The sequence below is a fragment of the Pleurodeles waltl genome, chromosome 5, assembly GCF_031143425.1.
Source record: "Pleurodeles waltl isolate 20211129_DDA chromosome 5, aPleWal1.hap1.20221129, whole genome shotgun sequence".
In the NCBI taxonomy this organism is placed as follows: domain Eukaryota; kingdom Metazoa; phylum Chordata; class Amphibia; order Caudata; family Salamandridae; genus Pleurodeles; species Pleurodeles waltl.
This window is the reverse complement of record NC_090444.1, coordinates 1697542582-1697561228: the sequence shown is the minus strand read 5'-3', so window position 1 is coordinate 1697561228 and position 18647 is coordinate 1697542582. Positions and strand designations below refer to the sequence as shown.

General features: G+C 41.5%; 1 protein-coding gene across 1 annotated transcript in view; it reads left to right on the top strand.

Annotated features, from left to right (window-relative positions):
* MRPL19 (mitochondrial ribosomal protein L19) overlaps window positions 1–18647 on the top strand; it is a 59700-nt gene that overhangs the window by 31115 nt on the left and 9938 nt on the right. Inside the window, exon 4 of the mRNA XM_069236047.1 lies at window positions 11193–11327. Within this exon, the coding sequence (XP_069092148.1) occupies window positions 11193–11327 (135 nt within the window). The remainder of the gene's footprint in view (window positions 1–11192; window positions 11328–18647) is intronic.

Genomic DNA, 18647 nt, shown 5'->3' with positions numbered 1-18647 from the left:
ATCAAGTTGAAAGGAAGAAAGAAGTGAGCGAAAATGTGGAAGGAGACTACATGGTTGACAGTAAGGTTTGTGTGGTAAAGGAGGGGTAACATCAATAAGTGTGATTCCAAATTTTCTAAGCCATTGGATATGGTGATGGTGTACAAATATTCCTTATTGCTAAGTGGTGGGAATATGTGGAATGGCAGTAAAGTTGTAAAAGTTCCGGAGTGCATTGAGCAGAAAATGTTTACTGGAGTTACCTCCAAATCATTGGTCATAAAGGATTGTGGCCATGGACCGCGTCTGCATAACAAGGGAAAGTTAAGGTTGCCCAAGAAATTGGAGGACTTTGTTATGTAATAGAAAAATACACGTTCTCAACAATATGATCTATTTATGTCAATGTAAATTAGTGAGGGAAGGGGATGTGTAATATTCTACATTTCTTTTGTTTTGCTGTGGTAGCAGCCTCGCGCTGTAGAATGTTATTGTGGAGATTCTGCTGTGCGTGGTTCCGGCTTGGAACAGAGGAGCTCGGCAGTTCTTGAGTCTCCCTCCCAGTCACTTGCAGTAATAAAGTTCTGCTTACTTACCTGCGTGTGGAAACAAGGTTTATTTCAATACACTTCGAATCATTGATGATGATGCAAGTAGGGGCTAGATACAGCCTGGGTCCAAGGTACCAGACTTAAGACTGTTTTGCTTGACCTTTCATAGCAGCATAGAGTTCAAGGTACCTTTCACTGGATAGACTTTCACATGTTTTAAGATTATGTTTAACTTTTGCACATGGGCCTTTAATTGTAATTAAAGCTTCCACACCCCAACTGTGAATGGCACGAGTTCTGACTTGATATACTTGTCCGGGAACCCCACTTTAATAAATTGGGACTTTGACCTTTGGTCAGCATGTGGCCTTCAGTTACCTTAGAGTGTCACAGGTGGGAGGCCACGAGAAAGCTATGAAACTGAAGTAGATAATTTTTTTGATGAAATTGATGAATGTTGTTAATTATGATGTCTAAGTTGTATATTTAGAAAACAATGGCAAGTGAAACTGCTGTGTTTCCTTGTGCATCTGTTTTACTTGTTATTTCACTGGCAGCTGATGCCATCTGCTAGAGGAGGAAGATCTGGATCTTGGACTCCAGATTTCTGAGCACCATGGCAGCCCCAGCTACGGCTGAGGGACACAGACTCCAGTGTGTAGTCAATAGCTAGTGACAGATGTTGGAGTTGAGGGGGAAGCATTGAGGAGGTGAGGAAGATCCAGTTGTAACTATATTGAATTAGCCATAGTTGCAATGCCTTAAACTGGTGCCTCACTGTGATCTTGTCTATGTGAGAGAACGGTAAAGATCCTGAAGTACAATGGCAGTATAGAAGTAACATTGAGCCCAGAGAAACAGAATTGAGATGATTTACAGCATTTAAAAAAATAATAAGGCAGGTAAATCCTGGCTAAGAGCATGATGAGTGCAGGCATGGCAATGCAATCATGCAGGCCAAGTCCTAAAACAGTTTAGCTCATTGTGGGCGCCACCAGGAGAGTAGTCTACAATCGGGTACAGCACTGAGCACATGTACAAGACTGTGCAAAACTGAGATAGTGCACTGGACAAAAATAGCTCATGGGCATCACTCCAGGCTAAAGAACTTGGTTGCAGACTTTAGACGAGTGTGCAGTCCTCGGGTAACAAGTCTGAATAGTGGTTGGCCTGCTCAGCCACATATCCTTCTGAAGTGGATACAATGAATGCCTCTGTTTAGGGAAAGACGAGTTAAGCACTGCCATTTGCAGTGACATGGTGCTTCACAATTGTTTTTGTGTCTTAAACACAATATAATCATTATTGTTTCCCTTGAGTTCACATAAATGAGTTTTCCTTTTCATTCTCCCCACACCCGACATCCCTGGCGCTGGTGTTTTACCGCACCTCACCCACCTTGTGCTTTGTGGAGGTGAGTGAGCCAACAAATTCACAGGGAAAGTAGAACCAAGTGTCAGCTTTGTCTCTGAGAGCATGAGCCGTTCCTTATAAACATTTGCCATGTAAATCATGCACCAAATATCCTGTTACAGTATAGTGTCTTCCATTTTTTTTTTAAAGTTTATTTCTTTAACACACAGAAACATTTCTTTTTAGATCATCAAATTACATCACTGAATTGAGAGTATTTATTAAAATTGAGAATTTTTAAACATGAACTAAGAAACATTCATGCCCCCCCCCCCCCCCCCCCATTACAGTGGTATAAGTGAACAACGAGGCAAGTTAGGCATGGAGCAAAAGTTTAGTCTATCAAATCAAACATGAGTTTTTTTTTTTTTTTTTTGCAGCACACATGCTGAACTCACATATTTGAAGGTGCTCTCATATGTGATAATGATGAGAAAGGCGGCTCTGTGAAATAAACTATTTGCCCAGGATCACACAATTTGAGATTTGTTTATGGGTCTAGAGCATTACAGTTAGTTCGAGTAAATTATTCAAGTCACTAGATCTGCAGGCCTGGTAACGTTTATACAATTTTTCAAGGTCTGTTTTTCAGATCTCTCGAAGATAATTATTATGCTTAAAAACAGCTACAAATCACAGGAATGTTGTGTCAAGACCTAAAAAACATTGGCAAAGCCAATAAGTTTCCCCTTTGGAGACTTATGGCTCTGCCATTGCCTTTTGTTCATGCTGCTCAGCATGGGCATTGCCAATTTTGGCAATTATTTGTACCCATGCTCTATCGCAGCATGGCTAAAATACTAATAATAAGACTTTATGATGCAACCTGCACAAATAAACTCTTAACACATTTGCCGTGGCTGTGTAATAGCACTTTAAAAAAAAAAATCAGTTTTAGCTGCACTGCAAAGCATCCACGCTGCTGTACAGCTACAAAACCTAGCCAAAGCCAATAGCTTTCATAGTCAAAACCTATTGGCTATGCCAGTGCTTGTTGCTGCTGGCAACCACATGTCCAGTATTTCAATAACTGTTTTCAATAAACATCTCATTTTTAAAATAACACCCATTTCAAGATAACCCCAAAATCTACATCTAGTATAAAATACATAAATAGCAACTTGTAACATGGTTTACATTGCTATTTCGGGGTTCTGGTGATATGTAAAAAAAAAACCTCAGCCTTGTGGTTTACAGGAGTGTGAAATTTAATAAAATATCTACTTGTCCATGGGACAGGTTGCTTCTTAAATCTACTTGTCCTGACAAAAAATCTACTTTTCCCTTTGGTGCCATGTAATACACCGACAAATTATGGTAGCAATCTCCTTATGTAAGAGCTCTGATAAATAGCCTGTCTGATTATGCCAGGGCTACTACTATACTAGGGCTTGAATACTTGCAATTTGAATCCCTTCTATAGTAATTTCCTTATTTTGCCACCCTTCCACAGATCTACATACTGGGGCTGGAGGAAGCAGTAACCAATAGTTCCATGGCTGGAATGCCTTTGAGTCTGCAAACCTACTAACTTGCATGTTTTAAGGATTTTCACAAGCTCTTCTCTAATCTTTTCCCATACTGAGAAAGGTTGGAAATATACTCCTGACAATGGTAGAAGTATACGTTCTTCCAGGGGGAAAAGAGGTTGAAGGGAAAGTGAACTTGTAAACGCCCAATTGATTTTCACATGAGCAAATCTACACATGCATATTTGCTCGTGCTAAAATATAGTTAGCAAATAATTTCTAGAAATACGATTTCCTGGTCTTTTTCTTTAAGTTCTTGTGCATTCATGAAAGCCACTAATTCAAAGACGTATACCATGGGTGCATTTTTGTGACTTTCTTTAAGAATTGGGTCCCTAATTAGGGCTGGCGTTAACAAAGGCATTTTGTTGTTATTAAACTTTGATTTCTCTATCTCTCGGCTAGCTTTACTGTGAGTGATCGCATTCTGTTCTTCCACAAGGAGCATATTGGCACACAGTCATTTTGTTCAGTGCCAGGAACTACTGTGACAGTCAGTGGCGTAACGAAACTGGAGGGGACTCCCCTGCAAAGAACATGGAGCGCCCCCCCCTCCAGACTCACTCATGGCAGGTGCTGTGAAGAGGGAGCCCCCTGGAATGGGGGCTGCGGGGCCTTTGTTACGCCACTGGTGGGCATGTGTGCTTTTTGACACCAAAAACATTTTTTTCTTTTTGTCAGTGTTTGTTACAATGGTGAGGGCCTGGCAGCTCCCAAAAAAATGAAGTGTTACAAAAGCCATGTCAAAACAAGACACACATTGACGAAACCAAAAGACTCAAAAAATGTTGGGTCGGTTGGCTTTGCCAGAGCTTGTGTATTTTCTTGCTTCTCATAATCTTGTGAAAATGGTTACACTGATTTTTCCATTAGGAATATTTTTGGAAATACTAGCATGCATCAACACATTTTACTAACTGACGCTTCAAAGAAACTGCACCTAAAATTTCATAGTCGCAAATGGTTTTTTTCCTACTTGCATTTTTTTTCTGAACATTTTGAAAGCAAAGATTCATCACTCTTGCTTACAAGCTTCTGCAAACATTTGCGTCTAATCAGAGAACATTCTGGCAGCATTATACTTAGTGTCATATTGTCCAACTTTTCAAACGTGTACACTTTTATTTTTAGGGTTGAGCGCAAGCACTCTGGACCATGTTGTAATCTCTTTGTGGGCTTTTAACCACACCCATGTCACACCTGTCACTCATTAGTTCATGGGCTTGTCTTTTATAAATCGATTGATTCCATTTGTAAAAGGCATGCATATGTCATGCCTTTCCCGGTGTTTAGCCCTCCTCGAGTGCACCGGTAAACTACTGAAAACATAAGAGGCTGTGTTTTCAGCTGGTTTTTGGACTACTTTATCTTTTCATTTCCTGCGCAGCGTAATCTTACTGGGCAGAAGTCGATCGCTTTGCATGACATAGACTCTGTTACGTGGATAATTGCACTTTTGCTGCTTACATGGACATATGCACTTTTGCCGGTAAAATGGATAATTGCACTTTTGCTGATAAATTTCACTGCATGCGAACTTCTGTTTCCGTTTCTGTGTCTCCTTCACGCTCATGGCGACAAACGGCACGCATATGTGAAACAGTTTTACTTTTCATTATTAGTTTATGTGGCAAGAAAAGTCCAGTTAGGAGTTTACAACGCTAAAAGCTATAACGCGAGACCCATTGAATTGCAAATGCTTTTTTTTTTTTTTTTTTTTAATACTGAAAACACTGTCCGTAGTGCAGTGTGACTTTAAAACATTGATTTACAGCACATGAAATCTTTTCATTAATGAACCATAAAAACAAGTTTGAACAGTATTAACATATGGACACACACATTATCTCAACTGCAGACAGTTCCCTTCTCTGTAAACGGGTAGCCAAAGGGTTTGTGCTGCAGGGGGTTGGGCCTACTTTTCCCAAGGACAAAATAAACATAAAACTTGTTGCCCTTGACCCCAGACAGTATGTCCCGGACATCGGCCAATAGGAATTCCACATCCCTGCGGTTTATGATGACATCCTTTATGTTAATATAGCACTGTAATAGAATTGGATTCAGCTTTGCTAATACCTTTGGCTCAGTCTGACAAACCTCCACAGTATTTCCAGTTACGTAGCATATGCACCTTTCAGCATGTATCGTTTCAGACTGGGCCGCCCAATAGTATTTCTTTGCTCTCTGCTACAACAAAAACTGCTGAACTAAATTCCACCAATATTAGCTTAAAACTAGTCCTTTGTCTTCTCTAATGCTCTTTTTGGATTTGGTGTAAATTAAATCAGTAGTGTTTGAGACCTGTGTGTTGCATACAAAGAACTGCACTACATAAGGTGTTTAGCAGGCTTTGAAGTATTACTCAGACAGGGACTTATGTATATTGTCATGAACAGTCCATGATTCGGGGGAAGGGGAGGGGCTTTGTGTGTGGGGTTTTTTTTTTTGGGGATAATTGACAGGAAGCGAGTGAAATTGTTTTCTAGTTCTAGTACCTTTGTGCAGTACCAAACGTTTCTGACCCCGAACACTTTCTCTTTAATCTTTGCCTTGTTACCCCTAGAACCTTCCTCGAAAAAGTAGAGAAACCTATGCTGCCAAAACACCGACAGTATTATGCACTATTGTAAAATGTCCTTGCCTTCTATGTTTCAGATACTAGAAAGACTCAACCCGTTAAAACTGTGATTCTCTCAATTCTCCTAATTGTTCTCTTATTCCCGCCCAACTTTGGTTAGACTCCTGTAATATTCCCTAGTTGCATTCTTGCTATCTTTGGAAGTTCAGTGTCACTGATCTTCATTCTTCACAAACAAATTAAACTTCCAATAAAACAAATAATGCTCTGGCTGGGAGTTTCAGCTGTGGCAAGCGTGGGTGGTCAGATGGTCCATCCCAGAACAATACCTAGGGAACATAGCAGTTTTGCAGGCTGCAGCTAATTCGATTATTTCAACCCCATCTGTGCTACAGTGGCTTCCCATTTAACCTTGAGTACTTTACAGGATTACCTACATCATCTGCAAGGTTTAAAAGAGCCATAACTCTTTACCTGCCTAATAAATTGAGTGTCTAGAGGCCAGTGGGCGCCATGCAGTGGGAATCTCTTCAGCTCAAAAGGTATGACTGGTTAAAAAACAGTCTTCTAGCCCAATCGTTTTCAGGCAGTGCAACCAGGACTTGGAACTCGCTCCTGCCAGCTCTAAGGGGGAAAAAAAGGTTGGGATTAAAGCGGGAGTTGCAGGGATTAGGGTAAAGAGTTATGTATGTTTATGTACAATGCAAAAAAATGTAGAGTAAACATTTTATCACTCCTTTTTGCATTTTCCATAAGATTACATGTTAACCACAACGTCAGTTTCTCTACATTGTCACTCTACTTTTTGTTTTTGCACACTTTTGGTTAAAAACAGCCTCCCTGAAATTTGGTTCGCATTTTAAGTGGACATTGTCATCTGTTTACATTACCTGTCCAGTTCTCTCTATTGTGTTTGCGTCACCACGAGGCTTGCAGTGAGCATTAAAATGCAACAGATGTTGACAGTACGCCTTCAACCCCTAACACGATATACTCACACCCTCTGAGTAACTGCATGAAGTTAATTGGCTACTAATTCCAGTATCCACGCCCTACAAATAACCTGGAGAGCCCGACACAGATTCCTAGGCCCATATTTATACTTTTTGACGCCAAACTGCGCTAACGCAGTTTTGCGTCAAAAAAATTAGCGCCGGCTAACGCCATTCTGAAGCGCCATGCGGGCGCCGTATTTATTGAATGACGTTAGCCGACGTTAGCCGCCGGCGCTGCCTGGTGTGCGTTAAAAAAAACGACGTACTCCAGGCAGCGCCGGCGTAGGGGGATATGGGGCTTGGGCGTCAAGAAATGGGGCAAGTCAGGTTGAGGCAATTTTTTCGCCTCAACCCGATTTGCGCCATTTTCTTTCACTCCCAACCCCCATAGAAATGACTCCTGTCTTAGCAAAGACAGGAGTCATGCCCCCTTGCCCAATGGCCATGCCCAGGGGACTTCTGTCCCCTGGGCATGGTCATTGGGCATAGTGGCATGTAGGGGGGCACAAATCAGGCCCCCCTATGCCACAAAAAAAATAATTAAAAAAACACTTACCTGAACTTACCTTAATGTCCCTGGGATGGGTCCCTCCAGCCTTGGGTGTCCTCCTGGGGTGGGCAAGGGTAACAGGGGGTGTCCCTGGGGGCATGGGAGGGCACCTCTGGGCTCCTTCAGAGCCCACAGGTCCCTTAACGCCTGCCTTTTGCAGGCGCTAAAAAACGGCGCAAAAGCGGCCGTACGTCATTTTTTTTGACCCGCCCACTCCCGGGCGTGAATTTTTTTGCCCGGGAGTATAAATCCGACGCACATGCCTCGGAGTCGATTTTTTAGACGGGAACGCCTACCTTGCATATAATTAACGCAAAGTAGGTGTCCACGCTAAAAAATGACGCTAAGTCCATGGACTTTGGCGCTAGACGCGTCTAACGCCAAAGTATAAATATGGAGTTAGTTTTGCGTCGAAATTGCGTCAAAAAAAACGACGCAATTCCGGCGCAAACGGAGTATAAATATGCCCCCTAGTGTTTACAGTGCCAGATGAGCCTGTTCGTTAACACACTGCCGCCAGAAACCGCAAGATGGCGCCACACTGCTAACTGTGTAATCTGCCTTTTGAGGATCGAATTTTTACTTTTGGCAACATTCATTTTCACGAAATGTGTGTCAGCATACTGCAGTAGAGATGCCAGATGATTGCTCCAGCTCTTTGGCGTTAAAGATCACAAAGATCACAATGTCATCTACACAAACCAATCACAGGGCGGCTCCCAATTCTTTGTGAATAGCCAGAACTATTACCCAAATGGGAAAGCAAGTCAGAGCCATTAAGAGAAAATAACATGTGGGCAAGGAGACACCCCTCTTTCTAGCCGTAAAGCGGAATTATGGGCTATGAACCCTGAACCGCCAACCCCCAACAGCACTTGACAACAGGTAGCAGAGTGTAAAGTGACAAATAAGCGTAACAAGTGTGTGTCGTTTTCCCACAGCGTTGGATGGTAAACCCTGTCGAACGCTGTGGAGAAACTGATATACGCTGCACATACCTGGAAACCTCTAGACAACCACTCTCTCACTGTGTGAAGCTGAACAAGGGAGTTAGACAGATACGAAGGACAGGGATTACTATATGACTCTGCACTACCCTGGTCACACCAGTTAGTTTACCCACACACCTTGTGTGAAAAAAAAGAAAAAAAAAAAAAACAGATGTGAGAGGCGGACATAGGGAGAGAACTGCTCTGTGTGACTTTTTTTGTATTTTACATCCTGGGACTACTAGAGAAGTATATTTATGAAAAGCACCGGATTGCGAAATATTGTGCAATGGTTAGATGAAATGCACCTTAAATTCAAGATCTTTACTCGAGTGAAGCATCTGCTAGTATGTTACATGCGTGCTTGACTTAAAAAGTAAAGACAAAATATGGCAAGAATGTGAGGAAGATCTCCATGGATCTATGCAGACTACACCGCCATGATTACAGCGGCTGTTTTGAAATAATGAAAAGGTGTAAACTGTCTGTCCTGTCTAAACACAACGTGTTTATTTGTAAGGCACACAGTCACACGAAGAGTTTCTTGCCACTGAGTTAGAGCTTACCCAATTGAATAGTATTTATTTTATGAACCCGAAGACCATGTCTGGGCGCTTGGAATCAGCAGTATGCTGACCTGTGACAGTGAGGTCGGAAACCGATTCTTGCAACTGATGCATTCATCCACTCAACTAGCAAACATGGGTCGAGATCATTTAATCATACTTTGATATCCGGAGCAAAAACAATTCTGGAAACATCCCAATTATACTTGGTACCTCAGTATAGAAAAACTGGGGGTAGTCAAGTCATACCTGTTTTGATGCCCGAATGACATCAAACACATCTCATAACACCTGTAAGGCCACATCACAGGCTAGTGGGTTAAGTGATTTTTATATAGTGATCGGTCAAAGGCATTTTGCTCATTTACTCTCCATGTATCGGGCTAAAAACCCAGCCTGTTGTGCACTATAGAACTATTTGGTAGAATGAAATGCGACCTCTTAAGCAAAACTGAGGGGCAGATTTTGAGGAAACTGGAGTTTCAATACACTTGTGGCTATCCTGGCAGTGAGATGAGAATTTAGGTTAAAGAGTGCTTTTATACACAGCCTTTTGGAAGTGATAGGATGGGGTTATCGACTTTTGAGAAGTGATGTGAATACATTAAGGAATTACATGTGTAAAAAGATCTCTGAAGTGAAAAAAGAAAATTCTTTGTTTTATAGGAATTTTTTTGTTTTGTTCGAGTTAAACCACGAATCCCCGTCCGAGTATTCTTATTGCAATTTAAGCCTAAATCTGGATGCTGAATATTGTGTTAAAAAAGCTCAAGTTGATCTGATAACAAACTTTCCATCTTGAGAAAACCACTACGATATTTGATGTGGATCATGGTGTTTGACTTTTTTGGACTCTACTATGCTCAAATATTCTGCTTCTTAAAAGCCTTAACTGCTATTTGCTCCAAATCAGTAAATCAGAAAATGTATGTCGCTTTTGTAATTATGGTTTACAGAATTTGAACTAAGTTTTGTTTGTTCTGCATTGCTTCCTTTTCGCTGGAAGTTCGTGAGACCTCAGGTTCTAAATTCTCTTGCAAGAACGGCAACTGAAGCCCTTCATTTACAGTTATTTTTTCCACCTAATAAAATGTTTTGGATAAAAGTTTTTCAAAATTGTAAATGTTTTTTTAAATTTGTATTGAATAGGGGCCAATTTTACTTGCCAAACACCCCTTTTATTGTGCCAGTCAATTAAATGTATGGGTATTTTTAATTTTCACATGTTTTTTTAATAGCTACCATTGTTGCCACTTTTCTACATGTGATGTTTGTGCATTACTGTCTTTTTCTATATTATTTCTCAGTGGATCTCGCATGAGATCCAAATCTTGAAATAAAAACTTTAAATTTGAAAGCGGATGTCCTTCTGGTCTTTTTGTGCCTCAATGATCCAGCTTGAAACATTGCGAGATTCTGTATCTATCATGTCTGTCTGCCTCCTTGTTCCTGCTTGAAACATTGCGGGATTCCGTATCATAAAGCCCATAAATGTTTGTGTGATCAGAAGAGTTCCATGAGGAAATACTGTCACGCCCCGCCTTCTGCGAAATAACCAGAAATTCTTAATAGGATGTCCTTCATTTGAGAGTTTCACTGAAAAAGATATGAAACAGCCAAAGAAAGATGCTGATAGACATCTTGCTCGTTAGAGAAGGAACACAGTCTGGCCCCTGACTCCACCAGTAGGACCTAGTGCGGTGGGCAGGATCTTTAGATTCTGTCACTATAACTGAGCTCAGACGCTCAAGTGCTTGACTCTGTGTTGGGTGCAAGGTCATCAGAAGAACAATGTTCTGAGGATGTGGCTGGTGCATGCTCTAAACCTGCTCTAATCTTTCTGTGGCGCAACATATTTTCTGTTCCAATACATTTGTAGCGATGATCGACCTATTGCTAGTTAATGCTGCCATGAATGTGGGACCCTATGTAAAACACTCTGGTACACAGTCCGTTTATTTTTTATTTTTTCTTATTTGCTGTTAAGATTATTATTTTTTTTTTTTTAAATATATCTTTCTCGCTTTTACATCTGATAGGAAGCATTATGGCTGTGACCATGGCAGACTCATATTCCAGTGGAAAAATGAACAGATTTGTAGGAATATGTACTAAGCGATCGGGGGCAGGTCTTGGTGCTACCTTTGTGCTACGCAATATCATAGAAGGACAAGGTAAGTTGTCGTCATGTCGTTTTTTCTGTATTGGTCGCCTCCAGTATTTGTAAAACTGATGCTGTTTCAAAGTAAACAGTCATTGCTTGCCTACCCCTTGAATCTAACACTTTGTCACTCTTAATGACATCTGCTTTGAGTATAACCATGAGATCCACTTGAAAGTTGTGTAAAATTGCAAACCGTCCCTCTGTGTATGGCAAAGTGGTTCTCTTAGGTAGTAGCGACCTCTGTCACCAGTGTCCATGTTTGATTGCATCGAGTGAATAATAGACTTCTCTTTTCACTGTTAATCCCGCCAGTGCTCTTCATGCTGCCATGCTCGGAGGCCGCAACTGTCATTTCTTTCCATACCAAGCAATTCTGTTGCTTCTTGATATTGCTTGTTTGGTTATATGTGGGAAGATGCTCTTCTATTATAGGCCTTTGTCTTTCCAAGGAATTTCCATAGAGGATGAATTCCCTGATGTCTTCATGTTTTTGAAAGTCCTAGCTTTAATAACCGTTATAGTGCATTTCTTCAGTTTGGGAAACATTGCAAGGCATGTTGTAGAGCAGTATTTCAGTGATGTCAACATTTTTATCTGTACTATGACTTCTGTAAATGATTGTTGTTTTCTTACCAAGACCTAAATAGGTCAGTCTCATACAGTATAGACCTTGGGTAAGTTAAAAGCATATACTAATTTCCTTGACGCCTCCATAACACTTACTGCACTCTGTTAGAGAGCAGCCCAACGTGTCCCACAGAGCTTCCTAAGTACACCAATTAACATTCCATCCACAGACTTAAATGAATGCTCTGAACAGCCTATATAGATATAAGTCATTCTAATGGTGATCCTGAACAAGTAATGGTTGGGAATAGCTCACGGGGATCTGCGGTCTGTCACAAGCATTATAGTAATTTCTCTTTTTGCCAATACTAAAGATTTTGTCACCATGGTTCTTGTAGTAGTTATTGTCATCTTCATGCATCTCATCTCAGGTAAATATTGCATCTTTAGATTGTCTCTTCTCACCGGAACCATCAGATGGACTATGAACGCCCATATTCCCAAGCATAGCTGAGGTTGTCTCTGACTCTCTAGTGGTATTTGCCTTCTATTAATGTTGTGAGGACCTTTGGGGCCTGAGTTTTTAGATTTATTTTGTATTTCATATGTTAAATGTTGTAGCAGCATTGCTTTTAGCAGTGACATTTCACACTTTCTCTTGTAAGATATTTTTCTAGGAATCTGTGGTACAAATTGCGCGTTCAGTTAGCCTTTGCGTGACATGTAATCAGTACTTTCTGTTCAAGGCTAGGAATGCTGTACACAATATCCTAGTTTTGTGTTGGCTGTTCAGGAGACAGCATCTAATACCAAGACACATCATTACATCAGAGCTGTGCTTCCAATACAGTGTGGGTTTTTTATATAAAGCAGGCCTCGAAAAGGCTCACTTGGCTTGTCATAGTTCAGGTCCTTCTATTTTTAGGACCTACTTGCCTCTTTGGGCGAGTTGACAAAGAATAGCTGTTCTCTTCAGTCAGAAAGTTAAGGAGCAATAAAGATGCCTTTACATCTTGTTATCTTGTCACGTTTGCTTTGTGTTCAGAGACAGAGGTCAAAAGTCAGTTTGTCTTCTTACAATTACCTTTTCTTCTGACTTGGAGTTCCAGGTTTTAGTAAGGTCTGTCCTGCTGTAGAAAGACACACAACATTTAAATAACTAAGTCAACTGTGCAGACTTTCCAAAATACATTTCAGTAGTTGTGAAAGCACATTTTCTTGTACTTTTGTGTGATTTAAAAAATATATATATATTTTAATAGGATGGAAACCAATCAGAACACTTTACTTGGTGATGTGCAAATGATAGATTTGTTTTCTGAAACCTACTTTTCACAGATTGTTACTACACTATGTAGCTTTATCAGCAAAGCTGCAAGTTAGTGGGGAGGTTTTTGGGCATTTCTTGGAAATTTCCTGTCTGTTAATGACAGTGCGCTACCACATCATGCTTTATTGATATATTTATTAAAAGAGAGTGTTCAAGCATAAACGGAGAAACACTCCTTCCCTGATAGGAATGCTATTAGTAAACTAAGAGACAAGTCATGGATCATGTATCCCCTATATGTGGGCTAGATTCTTATTACACATGGAGAAGGCGTTTAGTCTATTTAATTCAAAACATTTTTTTTTTACAGCAGAAATGCTGAGCTCACATATTTGTAGGTGCACTTACATGTGAGAATGAAGAAAAAGGCGACTCTGCAACTAAAATATTTGCCTAGGATCACCCAATTTGAGACCCGTTTATGGGTCAAGTACATTACAGTTATGTTGAGTAGATTATCCAAATTACTTGACCTACAGGTCTAGTAACATTTTTATGATTTTTTAGGCCTGCATAAATGATGTACTTACCTGGAAGGGACAGAGGGCATTCCAGCCACAACCATCGACATGTAGTTCTGCTGACGCTAGGCTACCAGCTTCCTTAGAGGATTGAAATCTACGCCACAGATTGACTATGATAATATCTTCATGTACAGGGCTAAGGCTAATCCTTTAGACTGGGCCTGACAGATGATACACCCGGTATTCTCTCAGTATAGTCTTAGGTAGGAATCTCTAGAACCCCATTTACCATGGTTGGCTTATTCATTGTCTTTACCATGTTCATAATGCTGATCACTTTGCTTTGTTTCACTTTGCTTTGTTTCATTTGACTAACAATCGCAACCCATTCTCTTTATGCAAGATTAAGATTGTTTCAATAAATGTATTGGAAACTTATTTTGTATCTCTGATGTGTTATGAATGGGCATACATGAGTAATATAATGAAAAGATAAGACTGACGTCCCTGAGGAGTCAGTGTCATGTTTAGGTTGCCATAATTAACCTCCACCCCAGTAGGTTCAGAGGTCCAGGTGAGGCAGACACTGTGAGGTAGCCAGGAATTGGGCCAACAGTTCCCGATGGTGTGGGAGGACTTAGTCCCCCACATTCTGAAGCTCTGTGGTCCTAGTACGCAGTCCTATTACCTTTGTAGGAACCGTACAACTAAGGATAATCTGACTCCCGATAAAAGCCCAGTACTTATTCAGGCAAATATAATTTGCGTAGAGTAGATAGATTTTGATTCTTCAAGAAATATTTCACTGATTGAGCCCATGGACTAGATCCTTTTTTGTATGAAAATGAAAGATGGACGCTTTTTGAACATCGGCAGGTGTATTTTACCCTAGCTGTCATGGCTTCTAGCAGACACTACGGTTGTGACCATAAACCAGCATATCTCAACATCTCTTCTTCAAGTTGCCTAGGATAAAAGTGTGAATCCCTCTTTTGATGAGCACATCTCCCTCTCACAATTACAGGCAGTTTGCTAACTGTTAAATTTAATGTCTAAAAGTACATATCCTCTCTTCAATTTACTGGTGCTATATTGACTCAAACTAAGATGTGGCGTCTATTTATTCTTTTGGGGAAGATCTATTCTACCAAGATGTTTGTCTCACTTTAGTCTATTGTGCCAAATCCATGAGTAGGTGCTAAAATAGGGCAAAGAGCATTTGCATCCTTGTACCCAGTGCCCCTTGGAACCTGATGGCAAATTGCTTTTACCCCGGTTTTTGCATTGTTTTGCACATTTAGTTAACCCAGATTGTAATTCCCGCTGCCTGTGCAGAACAATGTGCAAGGTTTAGTAAGCCAGGCATAATCGGTACAGAAATAATTTGCTTGCATTATTCCACTTTATTAACAACGAAGATCTAATTTGGTTCAACACCACCTGATACCCAGCGCTAATGTTAACTGTACCAACGCATTTTTGCAAATCTTGTTTTGTGGTCTAAATCGCCCATTAACAAAAAAATCTCACAACACACTAAAATTTACATACTCACTTGGCTGACCATACTCATTCTAAAAAACAAATCTGGGTCCAGTCTATGATGAAAATGTCCCCACCCTGGACTACCAAAAGGCATTGTGATGCTATGCCAGTGACCAGTTTTGCAATATACATTAACATTACTCTTCCAGTTTGTCTAGGACCATGGAGGGAATCCCTTACTAGGTAGCTAGCTGGATCCAGGCCTTACTCTAGATCAGTGGTTCCCAACCTGTGGTCCTGGGACCCCTTGGGGTCCGCAAAACCTCCTCAGGGGGTCCGCGACTGCTTAGAAAATTAAACAATATTAACAGATTAGGTCCCCAGTTTACAGTAATGATTTAGTGGGGGGTCCCCGGACTCCAATAATGAGTCAGTGGGGGTCCCCGGGTTCCAGTAATCATAAAGTGGGGGTCCACAGAAGTCAAAAGGTTGGGAACCACTGCTCTAGATCTTAACTAACGTCTAAGAGTATCATTGCGAAACCACGCTAGAAGATAGTCATCACTGTCATTTGTAATCCCTAACAGAATATCTCAGTACTATCAGATGTCCTTGTGATCTTTTAATGGAAAATTAGGGGAAATAATCTCCATGCTTCCTAAAGATTTGTGATATGGTTGCATACAAACTTGTTGGAATAGTCGCATGTATTCCTAACCCTGAATATTATATCCTATGTTAACAACCCCATTATGCCTCACAAGTGGCACTGGAATGTCTTTCTAGCACTGAATCTTCATGACTTGACGTTTCCCATAGCTGACATTTTGCCAGCAGGGTAGACCCCAGATGTCGGTAGTTTGCAACAAGAACAGGAGGTGACTTTCAGAATGTGTTTTCTTAATCCATTCCAAATTGTTATACACAGTAGGTTGCATTCTAATTCTTGGGAGACCAGGTATTCCAGTGTCCAGCATGGCTAGGACGGGGATGCTTGCTCCACTTAAGGCTTAGAAACAAAGCATTTTTCGGCAACACTACAAACTTTGAATCCTTGATTTGAAGATTTGGTTCTTGTACAAACTCCATTTCATGCGATTAAAGGCTGGCTCCTTAAATGGAGGCAGGATTTAACCTGGGACTCGAGATGTTTTTATCCGTTGGTCTAAAACATTTATATTTAGATGGGTTCCTGTAAGAATTGTATGTAATCCAATGTGGCTTTAATGAGCACTTATGATTTGCCACTGTTAAAGCAAGACATTTGGATCGATTTCTCAATCTGTCTTCACCTCTTTTTCCAGTCCGACCTCATTTTAGACACTCTAATATATACAGGGCGGGATGAGGCCAACAGATGAGTACTAGAAAAAGTAGGAAAGCAACTGTGATCCAGTGACCGAGCTGCTGACCGCAGAAATGGCAGACCCAGTTATCATGTACACCAAAACTCTATGATCGAGACTCTTTGGAGCACTATGTTGGCACAATCCACGGAGACGAGTTCCACTATACAAGTTCAAACTCCCATTAGACAAGGTGAGGAGGGGGGTTTTGAGCCCCCAGTTTAGAATATTACTTCCTGGCAGCCCAACTACAGTGGCTTTCCCAGCTAGCTGGCTGGCTAGTTCCTGGAGAACACAGGCTCTGTGAAACCTCCTTTGTCTCATGGGGCTCTACCAACTCTCAAACTACAATGTTCGTCCACACCTAGACTCATCTCTCCTCCTGAGGGAAGTGCTATTCTGTGTTTCAGGGGCGATCCACTTCACTAAACACCTACATCTATGCAGCCCAGCAGTTCACATGTTCGGACTTCCAACACAGAGAGACTATCTTATATCACAACAGCTTCATACATGGGAGGATGCCAGGTTGCAGGCGTAGGGGACCTATTCCAGAATGGCAAATTTATGCTGTTTGAAATGCTTACTGGCCAATACGTTCTCCCCAAAGGTAAGTTCTTCCTGTACACTTCCCTGAAGGGCATTATGAGTGCCACCTGGGCAATCCATGACACTGAGCCAATCACTTACCAGTTTATACAATATACACTATGGGAAACGTCCGAAAATGAATTAGCTGGCTTACTGAGGCTCTCATCTCACACAACAATCGCCACACCCCCTGAAGGAAACATGGGAGACCGAGCTCAGTGGACATATTCATATCAGGGAATGGGAAATTTGCAGACCTGTAGGAAAGTGCCTCTTTTTTTTTACATGGTTACCCCACCACCACCCGTTTTTTTTGCCTGGTACCTGATGCGATTTCGACCTAAAGTGCACTGGGTTCCTGCTAACCAGGTCCCCAGTGCCAGCTCTCTTTCCCTAACTGTACAATTAATTCCCCAATTGACAGGCTGTGTCATGGTGCAGAAAAAAAGTGTAAGAACAACATCACACACAGCTTGGGTGTCATGTCCTCTAACATTGCATGCACTATATGTAAGTTGCCTCTACAAGCAGGCCTTATAGCCCCAAGGCAGGGTGCATTATATTACATGTGAGGGTATATATATGCTCCTGCTATGTCTGTCAATTCTCAGACTTAGTAAGTGGCCAGGGAAGCCATTTTGCATGTGCTGGACACTGAGCAGTACCAGTTCCTCAGCTACATGATAGCTTCACTGAAGATAGAGATGTTTGGTGTCCAGCATCTCTTATTGGTGTACCCACACTGATGCCAGTGTTGGATTTACCAATACATGCACCCAGAGAGAACCTTAGAGGTACTTCTTAAAACCCTACCAGCATCTGGCGTGCTTGCTGACTGGTTTCTGCCAGCCTGCCACCAGATTCACGGTTCTGGCCCCCTAGGGTGACAGCCTTTTGCTCTCAGGAGGCCCAGACCAAAAGCCTGTTTGGGAAGAGGGTGTAACATCCCCTCCTACAGGAGGACCTGCTGATTAGCTTTCCTAAAGTGGCAAGCCTCAAAGGGCTGCTGCCTTTGAAATTCAAATTTGGCTCCTGTCACAGGAGAGAAAGCAGAGCCTACTTGGCACCTGGACCAACAGGAATATTAGCTAGTCATGTGTGCCACCTCCAAGCTAGTACTACTCCTAAGGTGGGCTACTGTGAGGAGGATATGAAATTTCAGAGGTAGCCATCTTTGTGATGGCATAGCTAGGTATTCTGGGACAGAGTTATGCCCATTTTTCACATGAAGTGGGCATATAGGGGACGTAGTGACCCCAAAGGTCAGTAGGTCATTGACCACTATTCTACACACCCCTAAATTCAGTATTTAGGAGAGCCCCTCGCACCAGAGAAGCAGATATGAAGACCTAAGCAGACCAAGGACCGAGAAGAGCTGCGAAAGCAGTAGAGGAGAAAAGCATCTGACCATGTACCAACTCTGCCGGTCTGTCTGCATCCTGTGTCAAAATCTGCACCAAAGCCGATTCGTCCTGCAGCTGTGACTCCAGAAACCCCTGAGGACTGACTGCATGCCTTCAATAAAGACTCAAGATCTTCCGTGAATA